Source organism: Haliaeetus leucocephalus, unplaced genomic scaffold, assembly GCF_000737465.1.
Source record: "Haliaeetus leucocephalus isolate CR32 unplaced genomic scaffold, Haliaeetus_leucocephalus-4.0 Scaffold229, whole genome shotgun sequence".
In the NCBI taxonomy this organism is placed as follows: domain Eukaryota; kingdom Metazoa; phylum Chordata; class Aves; order Accipitriformes; family Accipitridae; genus Haliaeetus; species Haliaeetus leucocephalus.
Window position 1 is genome coordinate 12,378,456 of NW_010972665.1, and position 23,162 is coordinate 12,401,617.

At 41.6% G+C, this 23,162-nt stretch overlaps 1 protein-coding gene across 1 annotated transcript in view; it reads left to right on the top strand.

Moving 5' to 3' along the window:
- Window positions 1-23,162, top strand: part of ARID5B (AT rich interactive domain 5B (MRF1-like)) — a 107,825-nt gene that overhangs the window by 13,382 nt on the left and 71,281 nt on the right. Inside the window, exon 2 of the mRNA XM_010567902.1 lies at window positions 22,671-22,901. Within this exon, the coding sequence (XP_010566204.1) occupies window positions 22,671-22,901 (231 nt within the window). The remainder of the gene's footprint in view (window positions 1-22,670; window positions 22,902-23,162) is intronic.

Here is a 23,162-nt window from a genome sequence, read left to right on the forward strand (position 1 = left end):
AGAGTGAGTTGTTTTTGTTTTTCCTACGCAGCTATTACATCCCTCACAGGAAAGAGCCTCCGGGATAATCATCCCACTCGGGTTTTGGGTGGTCAGTGCCATTTTCTTTAGGCTTCAGACTAGCCTGGGATGCTTGAGAAGGTCGGTGCTGAGGCCATACTCCACCACGACCTCCAGCTTTGATCCTCCTGTGATGGTACAAAGCTGGAATGGGAGCAGTGATGAGGATTGCTGGAGATAGCAATACGGGCTGCTTTGCTACCTTGCCACTGGGTTTTTTGGTATGCGTGACTGGGGTTTTTTTGTTAGGCTTCCCTGCAGGGAAGGTTGGTGCTCAGCTTTTACTTTGTTTTTTAGACCTGGGCCCTCTGACTTGCGTATAATGAATGTGAATGGTGCAGGATTTAGCCTTTGGTGATCTCGGATACCATGTGATTCCAAAGCACAAAACATGTGATTTATTGGGTAAACCCCATTTAATATCTTAAAAGCATAGAGTAGGAGATCAGATGTGAGCATAGGAGCCTTAAAATATATTCCCTGACAACATACTTAAGAACGTTTAGGTCTATATGAAATATACAGGAAATGAGGCCAATTTTGTCCTTGCTATTTTGATGGCAGGGTGCGCAGGAGAGACGGAGAGAGTGTGGACAGGAATTCATGTGTTTGATAACATGAGCCCAGCGTATTTGCACAAATGGAATAGGAGCGTTTTTCACCCTCTGCAGCAGAAACTCTGTCGGTAGTTTCTTTGCCTCATTGAGAGATTTTAACTGATCAGATATACCAGCAAATCCATATAAGTTAATATGAAGAGTCATTCCCTCATCTCTGGCCAGTTGTGTGCAGTGTTTGCACAAAGCAGTACCTCTTTGCCATCTCTGTTGGCTTGGGGAAGCACAGGGAGCTGATTCTTAATAACCAGAGTTGAAGAAGGTCTGCTATTCTGTATTAGACCCTTTTTCCCTCATCACTTTGTAGACGAAGTTAGTATAACAGTAAGAAAAGTTTTATGTACTTTTTACCAGGACAATACTTGTTAAGTGTTGTTTCTAAAGCAAGACCTTCGTGAACAGTGAAGCAGAACAGCAGTTGCCAGAAGGACCTGTAATGATTTCTGATCATGCTAATGACTGACCATTGTCTTCTGCTGAACAAATGAAATTTTCTTTCTTTTTCAAACAATGTCAGACTACTTAGTGTATGGCTGGTTTTCCTAAGTAAGCACTTCACTTTCTACTTTTTAGGAAAACAATGCAATTAAAGTTCTTATTTGAAGAGGAAGACTGTGATAACAGTGCTTGGAAATTTTATTGTCCCATCTCTGAAAACATCTGGAGTGCGTTTGTCTAAAAGCGTTATTTATACCTTGCTGGGCATGTGGCAAATTTCTTACTTAAAGTCATGTAACATTTTTTGGGCAGCAGATATTTTTAGTTGGGCATATAACTAAGGTTTTGCAAATGTTTGGTTGAGTGAGTAGAAACTTGAAAAATACACTGTGGTTCAGTTTTCTCTTGTTTTACGGTGGTTTTGTCACTTGTGCTTCTTAGGGTCATAGCACATCCAGCTGGAGCACAAGCTCTCGGGAAACAGAAGTCCTTGGGCCCAGTCCCACAATGTACTGAGTGTCACAGGTGGTGTAAGGAATGCTCTGAGTTTGATGTGGCTAACAGGGCACTTCGTCTTCATCACTGAAGGTTATCAAGATGTGACAGAATGGGATCGTATTTATAGAAAAAATGGGACTGCGGTTTCCATTTTGTTGCTCCTTTTCCTTCAGAGCATGTCTGCATGGACTGCGTGTAGGACTGGAGTTTTGTGCGTGCCTCCTTGAGATCTTTGCCCCAACTATCCGTAAGAATTTCCTGCCATCTCCATTTTCCAGTCAGTTCACTAGCCAGATTGCCCAAACCAGAATAGGACACAAAGCCCCTTGGAGAAGTAGCTACAGCAGCGACTTTCTTCGTCCTGTGCATTCACTTTCACCAGATGAAGTGACACCAGTTCCATGCCAATGACTGCTGACTCTAAAGCCAAGAAGCCCTCTTGTGTGTGACAGCCCGAACACAGAGACCAGATTTACACCAGAGTGAATCCTCCGTTTCATTTGGTGCAGGAACTGTTTTGATATCTCTACCTAAGACGCAGAGGCGTCATGGTACCAGCAACAGAGCTATAGTAAATCCCTGCCATTGCTTCCCCCATTTGCAAACTTGTAGGGATAATGGGTACCTTATGGGTACTGTCCTCACAGCTGTTCACAGTTCCTTCCGTGGTCAGAAAATGCAGGTGTTAAGCACAAGAACATAAACAAGAAACAAGAAGTACTCATCTAAATGGAAGCACGTTTTGACATTGGCATGCGAGATGGCCAGGTCTGGTGAGGATAACAAAGATGCCACGCTCTTGGAGCAGACTGTCCTTTCATTCCTTTTTTTACAAGGTTCCTTTGCAGCTTTTTCTCTTATGCCACCTCATCTGTCACTTTGACCAGAAGACAAGAGGTTCAGGTACCTAAATCTGAACTCATCTATACAGCTTTTTGCAAAGATGTGATGGTGCTAAAACTTCACCCAAAATCTGTCTTCAGAATGGCTTCAAGCTTCCTTTTAAAACAATTAGTTTACCTACATGGCTGGCATCAGAAGAAATGTAATTGCACATACTAGACTTGATTTTCCTTTCCAGGATCAAAATGTTGAGCTGACAGTCACTGCTAGGCAGTCTGAAGCCCAAGCCATCCTGCCACAGTGTCTCGAAATGAATGTCCTGGTCTATCATTACGTGTTGCTGGCTAAGTGTTGTGTAATTCCCACTGAGTTTGGAGACCTGCTGCAGCATAGCTCGGGTGATGTGCTCTTCCATTATCAGGAATCCACAGAGCAGCAAAGAGCAGGTTCTCCAATATCGTTCGTGGACTTGGCTGCGAGGTTGGGAGTTTGGGAGAGCGTTTTTTCAATCACTGTTTAACTGACAGAGATACAGCTTCTTTGTCCTATCAAGTGGAAAGGTGTGGCTTGGCAGTCACAGTGAGGACCTTGCTGTGGTACACACTGGCTTGAGTAAGAAGAGATCAGTTATTTGCCCTTCCCCTGCTAACTGTGACTTTTCCAGATTTTACTCTCTGGATACCATCCCTCCCTGTTTTTCAAAGCCCTCTGATATCGCAGGCTTGAACTGCTGGGGGGCTGTAGTGTCCCCAGGCTTGTCCTGGAGCTGATGGAGGAGGAAGCCCGTGGGCCAGCAATGAAATGCTTTGCATCTCTCAGAAATTCCCATCTCACTTGCATCTGGCATAAACGCACCCTGCAATTTATTGAGTTGCTCATCATGAACGCTGTGGTTACTGTGCGATAAGTAAATATTCTTTTGCATATTCTGTTCTTCCTGGGCATTGTAGGGATTAGCACGTCAGTTGAGTACCGAGGAGAATGAGTAGACGAGAGTGAAATGTTATGGGTCATTAAACAAACAAACAACCCCACCTTCATTTTATTGAAGGTACCTATAAATCTCATCAGGTTTTTTTTCTTTACAGCTAGTTGACCCGAGGATCTGTGTGAAAGATCAGGCTGTTAGCTTAGGCAAGTTAGATTGCTTTAAGCAGCTGTGAACTAGTTTTATAGCGCTACCAGCCTATTTTGTTTCCAGAAAGTGAAAGTTTGAAGTAGGTCCCAAATCTGGTTTCTCACATACGAGATCATTTTGCTACCCATGACCTAGAAACCAACAATGAATGTATAAATTACAGGCAAGAAGAAAATTCTGAATTGACTGTAAGGTGAATGGAAGTTGAATAACTCCCTGAACTTCAACTGGGAAAAGAAGAAAAGATCACTGAATTCTAAAACAGACTTCAATATAGACAAAGAAAATGTTATTTTAGTATAGATTAAACTTATGACTGAGATATAGAGGGATTATTGTGTCTGTTTCAGATGTAATTTCATGCCTGAGAATTTACGTTGAAGGCAAACTGGTCTGGATCACATTAGTAAGGGCCCTGTTTTGCTGTCAGTTTAATTAAATGGAAACTGCTGGCAAGGAGACCCGAGTAGGTTTATAGAAGCAATACTATTTTCTATGTTGGAACAGGAAACTGTTAGGTCTTCCAGTTTGAAAGGGACACAAAAATGAAACCTGTGATTCATTCTTGTTTACAAACTCCCAGCTAATATACAATGACCTTAGTGATAAATTAACCGCAATTACACGTTGTATGTAGTGGGCTTTACAATAGCTGCAGACTTTGTAGTTATGAAAACCATGACCTTTGACAGGGAGGTTAGAACATGAAGTTTTTCCAAGCAGTGCCTAGCTCTTCAAAAGTATTCACTTTTCCTTCCCTGTTTCATGCGAGTGGATTGACAAGATGTGTAGTGAGTGTTCTGTTTGCTTGCTGCAAGATTGTTGTCAGGCAGAAACCCCCCAAAACAAAAAAGCCCGCCCTTCGGGAACATTGATTTATCTGTTAACTGTGCCTGGCATGCTGCCTTTTGGCTTTGATTTCAGAGAGAAACATGTTTGGTTACTTTAATAGGCAAAAGCACTGAACCTGACTTGTAGGGGAAAAAATTGTTTTCTTTCCCTTTTTCAGTTCTGTTTATCGTATCCTGACGTTCTGTATCGTAATTGTGCAACAGTTCCAAGTTGGAGTAAAGAAAAGTAGAACTGGATCTCAGGCTCCATCAGGGTCATTATTCAAGAGCCAGCTTTTCTGGGTGACTCAGTGGGACTGAAAATGAATGTTTATGCTGGTTAATAGCCACCCTGTGACACCATCTCTGATTATATCAAGTGCTTTTTTGTTCTCGAGAATTGTTCACATCACCTATTTATATCTCCTTTTTTTATTTATACTTGTTTTTATCTTCTAGAAATTTTTGCTGAGCTTGAGTTGTCTTGCTTCTTCCTTCAAAATCTGTTTGTTCACCCTTTTTTGCTTCTTTTAGATATATTGAAAGAGAAGAGGTTTTTCTTCCTCTTATTCTTTGACTGAGGAAATTCAGGTCTTACCTATTTTCAGCTACTTCTCCAATTTATGATGTCACAGTGTGCGAGAGTAAAAGTTGAGAATTTGAGAAAGTGAGGTTTTTAATCATGTTACAGTAATTGTATAATTTATTCTGTGTGTATATACATGTAGTCATCTACAGTGAAACTGCAAGTGTATGTGTGTGTGTATACACACAACTATATGTTGCTGAGGTCTGATACCCATAAAGCACTTGGCCAAAAGAGTATCGTTATGAAAGACTTAGCATTCCTCACATAAGTATCAGAAGTAACAAAATACATTGTTTGAGACCTACAAAGATCAAAAGAGAAAGAAGGGAGGAAAAGAGATTTTAAAAAAACTGTAATAGCAGCAAGTAAAACAGAACAAGAAGGTTCTTGGAGGTCTCCGTCCCTGTGAATGCAATGATTTTTTTCAGTGAAGCTGTAGGAGGAATCCATATTTTAATATTAACTTCAGTCATGCCGTAGCCCAGTGCCTCCAATGAGCATGAAGCTTTGCATGGCTGGAAGGTAGGTGGGGATGAGATTTGGAGAACTGTTGCGTAACTGTAGGTGAGGGGAGGGAAGAAACGCCTTAGCCACCGTCAGTGCTTTTGCCTCTTACAGTAACACGATGCAGTCTGTCCCAAAGCGCTTTGTGGTGTTTTCATATGCTGGGGGGAGGCACCGGAGAGCATGTGTGCTCACCTCTGCTCTGTCCTCTGCCTCAACTGGGCGATGGTCTCACGAGGGCCAGCTCCTGATTGCAGTTGCTTAGCAATAATTAAAAATAAACCAACAGGCAGCAAACCCTCTTCAAATCCAGGGGCTGTCCATCAAAGCTGCACCCTGGCTCTTGCTTATATGTCTTGGGGGTAGAAGAAGAGCAAGAAAAGGGTCAGTTGGTTTTGATCCCGACTGTGGTGAGGTAAGAAGTGCAGAGAGGTCAGGAGGAGTTAGTAAATTATTTTGTGCAGATGAGTAGCAAAATATTTCACAAGTTGGGACAAAAAATGCTCAGTTGACTCTGCTTCCACAGCAAGGAGGGACTTCAGCTATCTCCCTCTAGGGCTTCTAGCATGACCAACGGCCCAGCAGCGACGGTTGATACTCGGCCCCTGAACCTGTGGCCCACCAGGTTTTTGGCTGGCTGTGGGGGGGCTCAGATCGCTTTGTCTCTTCCAGCCCCAGCTCCCCGTTACCCTGGTCTCAATGGCTGCAATGGAGATGCATCCATCATACTATGAATTTGCGGGATTCCTCGGTGCAGGCCTGCCAGTTGTGTTGGAAAGCTGTAAGGAGGCAAAATCTTTCTTGGAGGAGGTGCCTTTCAAGGCAACCTAGAAAGGAGAAAGACTTTCCCAGTTGTAGTGGTGGTAAGACTCAAATCCGGTAAAAACTTTCAGTCTCTAGAGAGTAAAATGAGATTCTTTACCAGCTAGTTTATTTTAATTTTTCTTTTCCTGTTCTCTTCATGACAGAACTTCAAATAATTATGTTGATTTATGCTTACAGGTATTTTAAAGCTGTAGTATGCTGTAACAAAGCAATGCCAGCTTATTGTTTCTGGCCCTATCCAATTATACAATTGAGTTTAGGCATGTAATAATGTTATAACAGAAATATCCATCATGATGGATTGAATTTCATGAAGTACAACACAAGAATATTTATAGCTCCATTCTTAAAGCCACTTTTGGGTCAGAATATGCCTCCTTGGTATGGCCTTTAAAAACAGGAGAAAATCTGAAACTTTTCTCAGTCCAGCCCCAAACCTACCACAACCCATTGCCTACATAGGGAGGGGGGTGTAGGTTGATGGTAAGCAGAAAATGATAGAATAGAGTAATTATTTCCGCTAGAAAATGAGGATCTGGCATTGTTTGTACAGTAACAGAAAGTCATTATTTGGCTATGCCACTGTAATGAAACAATAAAGATCATACTTAATTTAAGTATCATCTCTCAAGAGACTTCTTGCTCTCCTTCTACCATTTTGGCTATTAAAACAAATTTAGATTGCTGGTCTAGTTTCCCACTGCTTTTTAGAGAGCGGGGTGGGCAAAGCCTCCCCTCCTCCCAGCTCTGTTTAAATGTAGACCTTTGGCATTCCAGAAATCTGACCTTGTTTGTAAGGAATGGCTCATTTTTCTATAATGTAATATGAAGCACTCTTGTGTTTTGATTCCATGAACTAGAGTTTAATGTTCCAGCTTGCCATGATAAGGATATGATCTGGTTGAGATAGAAACACTAAAGGAAATTAGCTATTGTACTATTCTTTAACATATTGTTTCCCTAGCAGTTTCATTTAGAATCATTTGGAATAATCTTGGAGTACCTTTTAAAAAGGATTTTTTTTTTTTTAATTTTTTTGTTGTTGTTGTTGGCCCAGATAAAAAGTGGGGCTTTAAGATATTTCTCCTAAAATAAATGTGAGGCCGCCTCATTTATAGTCAGCATGCCTTGATTACTTGCAGACATGCTGGAAATTTACATGCGCTTTTCTCCATTATAAAACACTGATCTGTTCAGATCATTAGCTCCCTCATGACTAGAGTTTGGCAGCAAGCCAAGGCAGGCTAAATCTGTAGCTGTAAATCGTGAGTTGAAATAGCAGAAAGTGGATTTGTAACTTTAAAAGTGTAAACAGTTTGGAAAATGAAGTAATTTTAGAGTATGATTGATTGCCTTAAGATTGCACTTTAAATTAGCTTAGGGTCTCCGATGCAGATATAGGCACTAACTGCTCATTATATATTTTCACTTTTCTTTGGAACAATAGCATTGTTGGTAGGCTTCTAAACAATGTATGCTTCTCCTAGAGTGACCTTTGAGGAAATGAATAGTTTTATTGTGTGTCCATTACTTTGCCTGAAACAACATTTTTGAGTTATTAATTTGCCGTGGTCTATAAATAAAGGAATCAAAATGCAAAGCAGCTGTATTATGCTGCATGTAGTTCATCAAACTTGTGCTTAAACATCACCATTTGAGATTGATAATGCACTGCATAATTTTTTTCCCTCTGAAAAATAAGTAATGTTTTGCATAGCCTGTAGTTGGTAGGGATTGGTCCTTGAATCCTGTAGAAGCAAAAATTAAGATTATTTTTAGCACAAGCAATTAGTGAACGTTCTGGGGGACCAGCACACTGCGTTCACTTTTTCAGGGACCCTGGTTCACTTAATTGTGTAGTTGAGAGTCAGAAATGGACTGACAAGTGTGTCTGGAATAAGAAACGTGGGACTTGTACGGTCAGTACTGTTATTCTCTCATCTCCACGTGGATCTTGGGTGTCTTGCTGCTCTCAGCACCTCTCTGGAATAGGAGCGGTCAATGCAGCACCCTGCACTGCAGGGTCCTCTGTCCTGGCCGGTGCTGGGCTGTTACACGGGGGAAGCGTCGCTGGCCTGCCCGTATGAACAGGGGGCACATGCCAGTGTAGCCATTCCCCTGGCTGAAATGGGAGAAAGGTAATCCTGCTTCCTTGCACAGATGAGATTAGGCTCTGCAGCCTGTGACCGGCGGTCATCAGTCCAGGTTTCTGAGAGGCAGGCATGCCCAGGGAGCGAGAACCGGGCCGCAGCCGCCTGATGCTGGTGATCCCCGGCAGTCATGGCCGGAGAAGAAGAGCCCAGGGGCACGGGGACGCGATGTGGTCATGGGAAGCACAAGCAGTCAGTGGGACGGGGGGCTGCGGGCTGAAGGGGAAGGTGTCGCTGAGAGGCATGTTCAGGAATGTGAAAAGAGTGTATTAGATTTGGAGTCTTAGAAGTTTAGGGCATAATCTGCCCAGCTCGCTCTGCACTTGTCGAGAGGAGTAAGTAGTGGGAGATACAGCATGCTGTTGGTTCGACGAAGCATGTGCCACTTAATATCTGGTGTCTTGCGAGTCCTGGCTGTTCACGAATGGTGGCTAAAAACATTTGCTGCTCTTTCCGAATCTCCTAAAGAGATATAAAATCCATCATTTATGTGTTCCTGCCTACCAGGGCAGCGTGGTATCTAAAGCCACAAAGGTCTCTAGCATGGAACAACACCTCGGTGTAACTTTGTGGGTGTGGGCACATAACTTACATGTATGTACTAAGCATATATATTCTGCGTGTCCAGGACTGCTGCCTGCTGCCCTCATATGTTCTTTAACACTTGTGGCCATGCTAGAAATTAGGAGTCTAAAACTATTTAACTGACACTAGCAGTGGTTACAAATCACAATAGATAGCTATGCCTGCTTGAAGAGAATACATAACAAAAACTCTTACAATTTTGTATCAGAGTGTGCTTTTCATCTCTCTCCTTGTCCTAGATTTGGTATCTAGCGTTCAGTAGATACAAGGCTCTGTTTTGTTGTTCTTCTGGAAGCTCCGTTCTCAGAGAGTATTTTTTCCCAGTGTTATCACCCCTTCTTGATCTTCTTTCCTCTCCCCTCCATGTTTGAAATGAAGATTTTGCACTTGTGAAAGAGGTATGGCTGAGAGGTCTGAGCACAGGTCTGGGAGCCAGGACCTGCTGAGAGCTGAGCTCAGTGACTCATTCGGTGGCCTTAAGCAAGTCAGAACATCTCTGATGAGGTTATTTCATATGTAAAACAGGGGAAATAATACTTATCTATCTACCTGCTTCATAGGAATGCCCTGAGGACTAATTAGCGTCCATTAAGTGCTTTGAAATAGACAGTGCTATCTATTATTAGAGCACGCTCCAGACTAGTAGATAGTATGTTAGGATTGTTTTCTACTTGGGAGCCTTCCTCTCTGCTGGGTGTGGAACAGAAGCCCATCAGGAGCCAGGCACAAGCTGCCTGGTGTTTTCTGGAAGATTGGCAGTACTCTGCCAGGCCCTTCCTGGGCAGATTCACTGCAGACTGAAGCTCTCGCTGAAAACTTGGAAAGAGAGATTGCCTAGAGAAAAGAGTGGGAGGATACTTGCTTTTTCTCCTTAGTTCATAGGCATAACTTATCCTGAAATCCTTTCTCACCCTGCCTCCACCTGAGGCCTTTTCAGATAATTCAAGTAGCACGGTTTCTCCTCTTCTCCAGGAATGGTTTCCTGGTCCTGCAGAAGAGGAAGAGAAATCCTGTATTAGTTCTCAGGAGGAGCATGGGGCTGGGCTGGTAGGTTCCCATCGCAGGGAGCCCTTTCTTATTCAGAAGGCCATTCCTCTCTCTTGAAGAGCAAGTGCTTACATTCTTTTTCTTCACTGGGTAACAGACTCCTCTGCATAGTCCTTACAAGGCAAAATCTAATTTTGGGGATAGGATACTAAACTCTGAAGGTGTGTGTCTGCTGAAGTCTGGGAGTCTTTTCATCATCACAATGAGGAGGGTTGTCATCTGACCAGCAGCTCCTTTTGTTCTCTGGTGCATCTTCTCTCACTGTATACTTTTGTACCTCTCTTACAGATGCCATAATAATCTAGTTCAAAGGACCAGCCCTGTTCTCACTGAAGCGCACAAGCCAGGTCTTTCTTACCAGTGAGACTAGGACTCGGTCCAGAATAACTGGAGAGAAGCTTTGTTTCTCTCCATTTGCTCCTCGCACGTCTCTCAGGCCATGAGTAATGTGCAACGAGATGGGAAGGCCTGTGTGAAATTTTCCAAGGGAATTTTCTATGTTTTAATAACGTTAATGATATTTCTTAACGCTTCATCAGATTTTTCAGTGTATGTTGCTGGGATTTTGATGCCTCCCTGTTTGGGCACTTGGACTTTTCTTCAGTACCAGAAGACGCTTCCCTTAGAAATGGGACTGAGGGCTCATATCAGCATTTGGTCCAACAGTTGAACCTTAGCCCTGCAGAAATCTTTTTGGCACAGGCATCAGTAGATACCATTTTAAGGAGGCTCTCTGCACCTCCTCTTGTGCCTTCATAAAGGGGAGGGAATCAGGAGCAACTGGCCCACAAGCTCTCACATGCCTGCAACTAATTCCTTTTCCAGAGAAATGATGCTGTGCCACAGAAGGACCTAACAATATGACCTTGGTCAAACAGGAAGGCTCTGGCATTGCGGAACTTCAGCACAGTTGGTTTGTTCATCTTCTCCTGCAGATTGCTGAGTTTTTGGTCCTTGTATCCTAGACAGGAGAGTACATTAGCTCCCTTCTCCTTTACACCTTCTTCTTATTACTCCTTTTCAGCTTGAGTCTGCTTTGTTGTGATGCAGAATTGGATTAAATGAGCAACCACAGAGTTACTCATATACCTGTAACGGCTATTGAAGCTACGTTTGGTTTGTTTTTCAGAGCAACAATTTGGTGCAACATGAGAAGTTCAGTTAGGAGGTTAGACTCCGCGAGTAGCTGAGGGAGCGTGGTGTGGGGGAGTTGGGTCCGTTGCCTGGATTTCGGCAACTCCTAACTGGTCTTTCCTCATGATAGTCCTCATGTTGAGTTTCACCTTGTCACCAGGAAGGAGGGGAACCAGAATAAGGTTGTATTGGGGAACAGGTATGTACTACATTAGGATGAGATAAAGGACAGCAAATTCCTGGGGAAAAAAAATAAGGTGCTAGCAGTTTTGTAATTGCAATTTTTAGGGTTTTTTTTAAGAAATGGCATCATGCTAATTCTAATTCTGTGCCACTCCTGGATTTAAGCACTATTACACTGCAGATGATAACACAAGTTTATCTGTAAAATTCTTTAACTGTGGTTTTCGTTTCCCAGCTTGACTTCTTTTTCTCTTCTTGTCTTTGATTGGCTTCCAAAAAAGTTATTAACATGTTGCAAAACAAATACAAGGGGCCACTGAAGCTTATTAAAAATGGTTTCTTTTGTTCGTATCTGGCAGTTGACAAATTGTCTTGTGCTCTATCTTACCTGCTCCCATGTGAAAGGTTACATGAGAAAATGGCTGCAAATAAATTGCCATTGAATGTTGTTGAAGACTAAGCATACAGCTTCTCTATTAAGGACCTCTTTTAAAGCTCTCTATTCAGGCTCCCCCCTGCATGTCTCTCTAACACTTGTCTGTTATATTATGTTTGGCACAGAAGGAAACATTAAATAGAAAAGGAACGTCTGACTGTGGTGTTTCTAGACCCTATTATCCCTCTGTCAAATGTCCACATGAGAAAGGTAAAATTTTTGTCCATATTGATGATGATTTCTGAAGGTTTTACTAACCATCTTCAGAGTGAATTGCTAGAAACAAATGAAATCGAAAAGCATATTTTTGCAGCTTTGGAAATCTTACTTAAATCAGTGTAATGAGACGCACTGAGTAAAATGTAATTATTCTCACTTCTCCATGTGTCAAAGAAATCAGCAGTATGGTTAGGGAGCGGAGGGTTACAGTGAGCTTGTTATTTTTATACAGAGCCAGATACTGCTTGTGTGTAGTAAATTGTAAATAGTAGATAATGCAGTTTTTATGTGTACTAAATACCCTGCAAGAATTAACGGGGTTGTTACTTCATTAAGGGTTTCAAAGAGGGCATAAATGTCAAAAGCAGAGCTCGACTGTTTAAATCACTGGACCATTTCCACTCTCCACCTCTCATGTCACAGCTCTGAGGCCGGCTGCTTCTGCCGTTGCTATTTTGAGGAGCGTGCAGTTCCTCCGAATTTTCAGAATGATAGTGAAAGTTCCCTGTGTGAAACACCAAGATAAGGCTTTTGACTCATACTTTTGGGGGCAATGGAAAATGAAGGCGGTTGATTTTGCCATGTGGAAGAGGTGGTGTAACAGTCCCTTACAAGTAAGGCTGCATATGCTTCTCTCTCATTTGTGTTTGAATGGTGTGCGGAGGTGAGAGAGGAGACAACAGGAGACCTGGTTACTCTGGTATTAAGCCCAGTAACTCAGTTTAACTATCAGTGGCTTTCCATTCTTTTTTCAGTTTTTCATGCCTTAAAATTTTCCCAAGCAAGTATAGATTTGTTGCGGACCTCTTCAGCACAGAGGGCACACAACAGACCACAAGTTTAAAACTCATCGGACCACAGAATATCTTCAGGAAAAAAAGACTCAGTCTTGAGCACTGGATTGGAGAACCTGTTACGTCCTTGAGCTTGTTGTTCCAGTGGTTGTCATCACTGTAAGAATGTGTGCCCCTCCCTTGCAGGTGGCTCTAGTTGCGTGTTTCTCTGCTAGAGTTTTTCATTCTCCAGTATTCTACTCTGTGCAGTGCTACACTTCAGAAGAAAGGGAGACCAAGGCAAGTAATCATAGTAATAGTAATAATAATAATAAAGATGATGAGAAGGTGGTGTAGGAGAAGTTACTGAATGTGACCCGCATCACGAAGGTGCTTCAGGGAATGTGTAACTTCAGCCACAGAAGCAGTGGAAGTACTTATGTTTGTAGCATAACTCCCATGCTCAAGTATTTGCAAGATCAGGCTTTATGTGTAAGTACTGAAGTGTAGTTCAGTGGTATGTTGGATGGTGTTCAGAGATTGCTGAAAACGGTGCATTAAATAGCACTTTGAATTGCAAAGTGCTGGTTCAGTTTTGTCTATGAGAATGATAACACTTATTATCTGATTGTTCCCTGTGCAAATCTCACCTCAGGAAAAATTAAATTATGTTTGAATTCAGCTAAAGCAAAGTATATCATTATTTCCTTTCGTTATTAAAAGGGATTTTTACTGTTTGTTTGTTAAAACTGAAGCAGCTGCCATGTTAGAGCCTTAGATATTTAAAAGCAAATACAGAGGCAGAGCCATTTACAGTACAATTGGCTTGTTTAATGTGATTTAATTCCTCTTCTTGGCTTCGTCATATTACCAAATTACGTTTTCAGCCCTCCTCCCCTTTTTAATTCTTTCTTCTTTTTGTTATCAGCAGAATTGAAGCTGCTTATCAGTAACCACGACAACCAGGATAAATACTTGTTTTAAAGCTTATGCACATTCAACCTGAATGGTCCACATGACCCAGAACATTCAAGAGGACAGGCAGCACGTGCACCCTTCTGCAATCAGTCTCCCCCTTCCCTCCATCTCCATCTGCTTTAGAAAGCTAATAGGGCAGTTTAAAAACCTTTTATATCAAAGTGGTTTTCTGTAGCCAGCCGTGGCCATTTGGACATGGGCTGACCCACGCCTGTGACCTGAGGAGTAAGGAGAGAAGGAAATTCTGGGAGGCAGGGAGGCGATTTCACAGCCCAGTTCTGAACTTGGCCACATCCCCAGCATCAGCTCACTTTTCTTGTGCTCCTCCAGCTATCGCTGCGGCAGTCACCTGCTGTTCGGCGGGAGGGCACACCGCTGCTTTGCAAACCCTCCATGAAGGGGGAAGGTAATCCCAACCAGGCAGCAGCTAAATAAAATGAAGGAGTGACTGGGATTGTATGGGACAGGGAAAATGATTGTGGCAGGAGAGAAGCCTCAACACAGAGCCCCTGCTTGGTCCATCCCCTGCTCTGGTGGAGGCAGGCAGGCTGGCTGGGGTGGCTGGAGATGGCCACTTCCCTTTTGAGGAAACAGGAAACTCTCACTTACCTAGAAATCCCCCCGACAAGGATTTCTGCTTGGCCTGTTTGCTCTCTCCCTTGCTCTCCAAGTTGCCTGATGCTGTAGAATAAATCCTTTAAGCTCTCTCTGTCTCAGTTTCTCTCTCTGTGTAATGGGGATAATAATTTTTACTCACCTCCATAAAGCAGTTTGAGGCCTGTGGATGGAAGGGTTATATAAAAGCTGGAAATGACGATTGTCAGTCACTCTTCTTTTGAGTCTAGAAACACCTCATAAACCCGCTTCGTAAGGTGCAGGAGGATCCTGGGAGCGCAGGGTAGGAGCTGCAGTTATGAGGAGCTGAAGAATTAGGGTCTGAAAAAGGTTGTTGAATGGCTGATTGGAAACTTTTTCAGTATTAGATTTCTTTTGTCTTCTTCAAAACTTGAATTTATGATTCAAATTCAAAGTGATTTAACAAGATAAATATTATGGAAGATTTGGTTATGTGGACATACTGTCAGTCATTGATCAACATACTTGGTTTCGTCCCCGTTAACTAGGACTAGAACAACTCAGATCCAAATCACTGACTGTAAAATGTTCTTCCACCATGTGCTTTAAGTATGTATTAGGTGGTGCTGTCTTTTTCCTTTTTTTTTTTAATGACTGTATTGGTGTTGGGTTGAACAGTAGTTTCAATCTCCAGTAGATTTGTAAGTATTCTCTTTCTTTCAAATGTTAAACTAATCTTAGGAGTTCTTTGAATGGCTGACGCTCTGCTGGCACTGTGACAGAAAACGGAGGGCTGGGGAAGTGGCACAAAATTCTCAGAATTAGCTCTGTCTCCTCCTTACAAGGGAAGAAATATCTGATACATGCAGAAAGGCTGTGTGTTTTATTCTGTATATTGGCAGAAATGGCTTTTGCCTTTTGATAAATGTAAAAGCAAAATCAGGCAGGCAAAAGTCCACATAAGAATTACAGGCAACATGTTAACATCATCATTATCTGGTAAACATAGATGTAATCACTGTGTTCCATATCCTGCAACATGTTGCCTTTGTTCTTGATTACATTAGCATTCAAATAGAGGGGGGTTCTCAAAGCAAGGATGAGTAGCATGGGTCCTGCCAATGAAGCGGTATCCCTGTTGTGTCAATAATTTACCCAAATTTATTTAAACCCAAAACCACAGATTTCCTGTCCCATTTCATGGGGCTAAATCATTACTGTATTTGCATTTATCTGTGAGAGAAATATGATTCCTGGATTAATATTTTTAGGTCTTATGATTAATTAGCCAGCCAAGGCACACGGAGTGGTGTTACTAGAGCGAACAAAGACCGTGGGAATGAAAAGGCAGGGGGGATTGGAAGAGCTGTGTTTGATAAGTCTTCCCTAATCACGGGAGAGAGAGTGGATTGCTGTGCTAGAGCATGCAGAAGTAGTTTCGTGACGAAGATGCAGCTACTCCTCAGCTGTTGCTCCTAGATCACAGCAGCCTGGTGCAAAGGGACGTGGATTCCTACTGCGGTTCTCAGCCTTGTGTCTGCACAGAGGATTCGATGTGAGAAGTGGTCAAGCAAGGAGCCAGACATAATTCTCCCATGAAGGTTATTTCACTGGGAGAGCCATCCTTGCTTTCAAAGGAGTACCCAGAGATGTAGGTGATGATTGTCATTGCTTCTTGGCCAGCTGCAGTTATCTGGGTGATGATTTGGGGGTGTTTGGCAGGTTATGACTAGATGGTGAATTGGGAACATGTTCTCATTGCACAATTCCTCTTAAAGGTCTTTAGGTCATAAAGACCCAGTTTCTTCTTCCTCCTTCTGGTTACTCTTTCATCGTTCTGCTGTTTCTGTTGCTTTTGGACTTTCTGAAAGGTTCAGAGTTTTTAAGTAGTCATGTAGTAAGTTCTCTTCTGTGTGCTGGAAAGCTGTGCTATCTCCCTTTGGGTTGTTACTAGAACAGGCTTTGGGTTGTTATTAGAACAGGTAGCTTTGAGATGTGCTGCCTGACCTGCAGTCATTGGTTTTGAAGGGTCAGCTACACATGTCTTTGTCCCATCTACACCTGTGTTCTAATACCCGTACTGCAGAAAGTCCTTGCCAAAGGAGTAGGACGAGGGAATCATAGAATCGTAGAATCATTTAGGTTGGAAAAGGCCTTCAAGATCATCGAGTCCAACCATCATCCATGCCCACTAAACCATGTTACTAAACCACGTTATGGAGTACCCCGTCTACACACTTTTTGAATACCTCCAGGGATGGTGACTCAACCACTTCCCTGGGCAGCCTGTTCCAATGTCTGACAACCCTCTCAGTAAAGAAGTTTTTCCTACTATCCAACCTAAATCTCCCTTGCCACAACTTGTGGCCATTTCCTCTCGTCCTATCTCCAGCCACCTGACAGAAGAGACCAGCACCCACCTCACTACAACCCCCCTTCAGGGAGTTGTAGAGAGCGATAAGGTCTCCCCTCAGCCTCCTCTTCTCCAGACTAAACAACCCCAGTTCCCTCAGCGGCTCCTCTTAAGACTTGCGCTCCAGGCCCTTCACCAACTTGGTTGCCCTTCTCTGGACACGCTCCAGCACCTCCATGTCTTTCCTGTAGCGAGGGGCCCAAAACTGAACACAGGACTCAAGGTGCGGCCTCACCAGCGCTGAGTACAGGGGAACAACCACCTCCCCGCTCCTGCTGGCCACTCTATTTCTGATACAGGCCAGGATGCCCTTGGCCACCTGGGCACACTGCTGGCTCATATTCAGCCAGCTATCAGCCAGCAAGTAGAAGGAGAACTGGATCCTATCTTAAGAGCTGGAAGAGCCAAAGTCCACTGCCATAGATGAGATCAACCTTTTTTATCTTGATGGCAAGTGTATCAGCTGGGAGGGGATTTTTTAGCATGCATTTGGACCATCGCTTTGGCATAGGGCAGACTTCTTTGTCACTTACGTGGAATTAATTTCACTCACTCAATTTGATCTGCAAGTTAAGCCTCTAGACTAAGCTAGGTGTCATTGATGAGGGAGTAGTAGCTCCAGAGAGTGAGGTGATCCATGTCTTGCAAAACAGCAGGTTGGAAGGAGAGATCTCTGACTACAGAGGGATCTACACAGCTGTTGTCGACTAAAACTGCATTATTAGATGAAACGAGTCCCATTGTGTGCTCCAGTGGGTTGCTGAGGGTCTTGGGAGGGCAGTGACACCTGAACGCTGCCCTGAAATAGTCAAGAGACATCCCATCTTGGGAGTCACAGCTGTGTTCATTCGGCACAGCTAACTCTCATCATTCCCAGTCCCTCCAGACATCCAGATGCATCCTCCATTACCTCTGTCTCTGCTACATATTGATGATATGGTCAAAGCCATGCATACAAGCAATGATAAACTAATTATGATATGTGCATCCTCTGGGAGACCCCCTTAGTAACTGAGGGTAATGAAAGAAGGCGGAGTAGCAAGGGCACCGTGTGGGAGAGGAGCCTGACGGACAGAGCCCTGCAACTTCATTTTTGCTCTATATTCCAAATTACTCCCTTGCTCAATTTGCTACCCACACACCAAAGGCATTGTCCCATTTTATCTGGTTCCCCTGATACTTCCACTGCTTATCTTATGAAGATCTGTGTCAACATTTATCAAAACAAATGGCAAGCCTGGGACCTTTTAAGTAGTTTTTTTAGTTAATAAAACCAATCTTCTACTTCTGTTATGTTAAAAGTGCATTATCTTTTTATTACAAACTCTCTACAGCTCTGTCTGTTTTCCTTCTTGGCAATTTCATGACTGCTCCAGTTGATTGCTGTATGGAGAATTACAAAATCATTAAGGGTGGGGTTTTACCAGCTGACTTACAGTACAAGCCATTTCTCAAAATAACCACAACAGTGCAATACTGATGTGTAATTTACGTCACAGTATGTTTTTATGAAATAGTTTGTGGCTTATTCATTTAGATTTAGAACTGAATATCTCTTCTCTCACTTTTTAATCAAGCTTTCTTCTTTCTTTTTTTTTTTTTTTTTTTACTTTTTAATATTTTCCACTCCTAGGCTTGGCTTGCCTCCAATTTACCAGCTATACTGAGGAGGAAAAAAATGTGGGTTGTTTTTTTTTTTTTTCTTTTGCCTGCAGTTTAACTGCAAGTGTATTTTCCTATTCAATCTATATATTTGTGTTAACTGCCTTGAAAGAGATGGTAGATTTGTGGTAGAATATATTGCACAAAGGTAGAGCAGAGAATTGATAAAAGAGATGCAAAAGTTTGGAATTTCAAACCATACCAAATGAGTGACGCTATTTAGCCTCCTGCTCTAGTACATTTCCTTTTTAAAAATTACTTTCTGTATAATGTCTTGTAATTAGAACAGGAAATCATTGAGTAACTGTAAGAAGAATAAGAGCACTTAAACTGAAAAGAAAATTACCTTCCGAGAAATTATATTCACGATTTTTTTTTCCTTTAATTTTTTTTTTTCTTCCCTTCACATTACTGTGTTGGTAATGATAGTAACAGATGTACGTACCCTTATCTGCATCATTGTTCTGTTTCTGTTTTCTGGGGGAAAAAAATTGTTTTCAGTAATACAAAAAATGAATGGACAGAAAATGGGAAATGCCTAATTACAAAAAATATTCTGTGTCACAACAGAGTAGCAATTAAATTGAAACTTCAATATAATTATCAATAACAGTCGAGCCTGGAAGGGTGCCAGGCGCGTAAAGTTGGTGCTCAGCCTTTATGTGGTTGCTAGGAGCACGGCGAAAAGTATAAAGCTTAGAGAAAGGAATGTCTAATGTAATAAAGTAACAGAAGGTAGCATAAATCATTGTGAGAGCAGTTCATATTGACATTATTTTACTTAAATTGGGTCGAAACTAGACATTTACTCTTACAAGAGGCACAAATTCATATTTCTTCCGCAGAAATACCTCTGTGCTTTCTGGGAAGAAGTGGAGTGTGCTTTTCTAGCACCAGCCTCATACATATTTGGAATCTTTTAAGCAAAAATCTTTAAATGTTTGTTTCTGTTGGCATCCAAATGCATTTGCACTAATACGATTAAAAGAACTAAAGGGCAAAATACTTGGCAGCTTTTGCAGTTGAGGTAATTAGGTACAGGAAGGAACATGCATAGTTTTTCCATCAAGCTCTATAAAATCCTGGTGTGAAGGTCTTTTTAAAGAAAAAAATGCTTACTGATGTTGAGAGTAGATTATGGCAGTTAGCAATAACATTATAGGCTGATGTTTCCGAAACAAGCAAACAAAAAGCGAGTTACAGTTTTGTATTTCTCTGCTCGCTCTGTAAATAGTTCTGGATCTAGATGGATTTGTTAGGAATTCGTGCTTTTAGCGGGCTTTATTTTTTTTTTCTTTTGGGGCTTTTAATTGTCTTGCGTTACATATTAAAAATGGTTGCGCTGATTTGAAAAGTCAGTTCTTGCATAGATTCATTGTGTTTGGCATTTCATGCATCTCTTACTTACAAAGACAACTTGAAGAACATGTAATCCAACATAAATGCCAGGCTGTGCCAAATCCCAGCTCTCTTTACCCCTCACAAAGGGAACTGTTGGATTACATCTATGCATATATAGGCAGCACTTGGAAGGCAGGGGTGGAACCTAGCCTTCTAATTACAGTTTCTCTGTTTTCAGCCCTGAAATATATAAATAAATGAAAAATTGACATTGGAGGGAGTTATTAAAACACACAATTATGATATAAGCATGGGATTAAAGTAATTTCAGTTGAGCCTTACAACTGGCATACTGTAGGTATTATCTTTTACCATGTTCTCTCTGTTGAAGCTAAAATGAGATTCAGAAATACAGCATCTCGGTTTTCTGAGATCTCAGTCAAATGTTTTTTGAAATTATGTTGTTTTTCTTGATTTTAATGGAATGTGATCCACATTTTGATCTCTGCTCCTCCTGAGACTAAACTCTTTCTGATCATATTTATGAAAAAAATTCAGCAATATACACTAAGCCCACCATTAAATGGCACGTGTTAGATTTTGCTAGAAGGAAAAAATAGTTCTTCTTTGGGCTTGCACTTTATTAGGGATTTGTCTACTTTTATTTCTCTTTTCTCATGTGGGCGTGGTTGAGAAAAAAAGTCTTTGTTCCAGGAACACTCTGTTTGTCTTTCACTAAACAAATCTTCAGTTTATTCAGCCTTTGTTCATTCTTAGATTTATCTATTGAACCTGGAGTGAATAAGGAAGGGAAGCAAATGCATCATAAAGTACTTGTTGGAGCTGCACAAGTTTGTATAAAAGTGGTCCTGTAAAAAATGACTTGATTTTAATTTATGCCAGGGGTTTGAGTTAAGCCGTCAGTTGTCAGGGGTAGAAAGTTTGTGTAATTCTGCACAGGGACTTACAGCACATTTGTCTAGAAACTAATGGTTTACTACAAAGGCACATGGGACATACATTTATATACACCCTGTTTAAAAAGCTGACCACATCCTGGCATAAGAAAAGTGCTGTCAGATCAACAGATTCAGCTCACCACTATCTACACAAAGGTATAAAGTAGTAATAACTGTCAGACAGGCATATATGAAACTCTCGAAGGAGCTGAAGGATGGATCATGTGCTTGTTAATTCCTAGAACAGTTTTCCTGATCTGATTTTTAGAGTTTCCTAATAAAGAAGAGAGCCTTATTCCCAGGAGCAATTGGCTCAATCGTGCTGTTGTGTAGGCTTATGGAATACTTACTTGTTGAAAACAAAGAAAAACATGACCACATCCTTATTGACCAAAGGAGGTTTTAGGCCATAAATTTTATTTTCTTAGAAAAGTAATGAAAATGCTGTTTACCAAAATGTATTACTCTTACTTTTTTACACAAATTGTTTGATCTCCCCACCTACATCAGGGTAGTGGGGAAAGTTCTGATTTTTTAAAAGTGATGGCTTCAGGAGCTACGCTTGTAAAATCAGTACTTCCCAAGTCTGTCTGCCATGTTGATTTTTTTTTACGGCATTGCGTTCATCTGTAGTGATGACATTCTAGGTGATATATCTGCTTCCAGAGACTTCTTAAAATTTAGCCTTTTATGTGTCAACATTTCCATTGCCTCACGCGACTCAGGATGAGTTGTGCCATCATATTTAGTTGGGGAGAACTGATCTGACATTTCTTTCAATATCTGAAGTGATTTTTACTTCAAAGGTAAGAAAGATTATTTCAGTGTTGGTAATGGGATTAAATAGTAGACCTTTTGTCTCTGACAGAAGAAATAGCTGAGTTATTCAGTAATCAGAGTACAGCTTGAAAACGTAAAGTGAATGCTCTTGCTTTGTCTTCATTGGCATGCATGGAAAGCCATGTTCAGTTACCCCACCTGAGGAGATAAATGAGCATAAAAAGAAGTGCTGTTAAGTACTGGCTGCATACCTGCAAATGAATAATTTCTCATGTTTGTGTCTCTGGTTGGGGTTCTTTTGCTGTTAGGTTTCCTGCTGGTTATCATATGATGAAACTTGATTGTGGTATTTCAAGATCTGCTGCCCGTATGCCTACTATCATCTAAAACCTGGGGGAATGGAAAAGTCTGAGCTCTAGATTGCTTTATATTTTGGGCCCACATTTCAACATTATGAGCAGTTTGAAAATTCATTTGCTCGTTGTGCTCTGCAGGTGTTTTATTGAGTCCTGATGCATTTGCAGTTAATGTGAGGAAAGTTATTTCCACCTGTTGGGGTAGCTCAGCATCAATGGCCAGGTCAGATCAGTCCACCTCCCTGGCCCAGGGACTCATTGGTAGTTGCCAGTATCAGATGCTTCAAAGGAGAATTAATAGCTGTATGCTCTGGGGCTTGTATATTATCATTTTTAAAAGACGTTAGCTGGTGTAAACATGAGTTCAGTAAGGTTGTATAGGGAGCTGAGATAATGTTTCTATCAAAGCAGCCAAGTTGGCAAAGTATGGAGAGCACTTTGATTCAGACCATTGGCCAACTTCTGCAGAGCGGTGTTTTCTTACTCATCCAGGTAGAGTCCTTGTGGGTGAGCATGGGAGGACTGAACAGAAAGCCAGAAAAGAAGCTGTTTCAATAAACCTTTTTTTAAATTTCTGTTTTTAACCTTTCTTTCGAAAACTACTGTGCCGTAAAAGATCTTGAGAAAAGACTGAACCAGTGGGCCATGGGTTTTCTGAGATGCTCGAGTTACAGCTCTTGTTCTGTATTTTTTCTGACATACTAAAAGTTGTTTGTTTTTTTTTTTCTTCTTCCAGGTGAGGATGATGAAGATTCAAACCTGCTAATTCTCAGCTACCCACAGTACTGTCGATATCGTTCCATGTTAAAGCGCATTCAGGACAAGCCTTCTTCAATACTAACAGACCAGTTTGTTTTAGCTCTGGGAGGCATTGCAGTAACAAGCAAGAACCCCCAAATCTTCTACTGTCGGGATACATTTGATCATCCTACTCTAATAGAAAATGAAAGTATATGTGATGAGTTTGGTGAGTCATCTTTACAGCTATTTTCTTTTTCTCACAAGTAGAGATATTTTTCTCCTTTTTAAGTGGCCGCTGATTTCCAAGGGGAAGATGTGATTCCTTTGAAGTGAACCAATGCTATTTATGTTTGAAATGTTAAGTACCAAATGTGCTCTTTCCTCTGTGAGACTGAAGGCTTCTAGCCACTGATGATCTCGGTATTGCAACTTGAGTTTATCACAATCAAAGATAATGTTACATGGGTAGAGTGTGTTGCACAGTTAC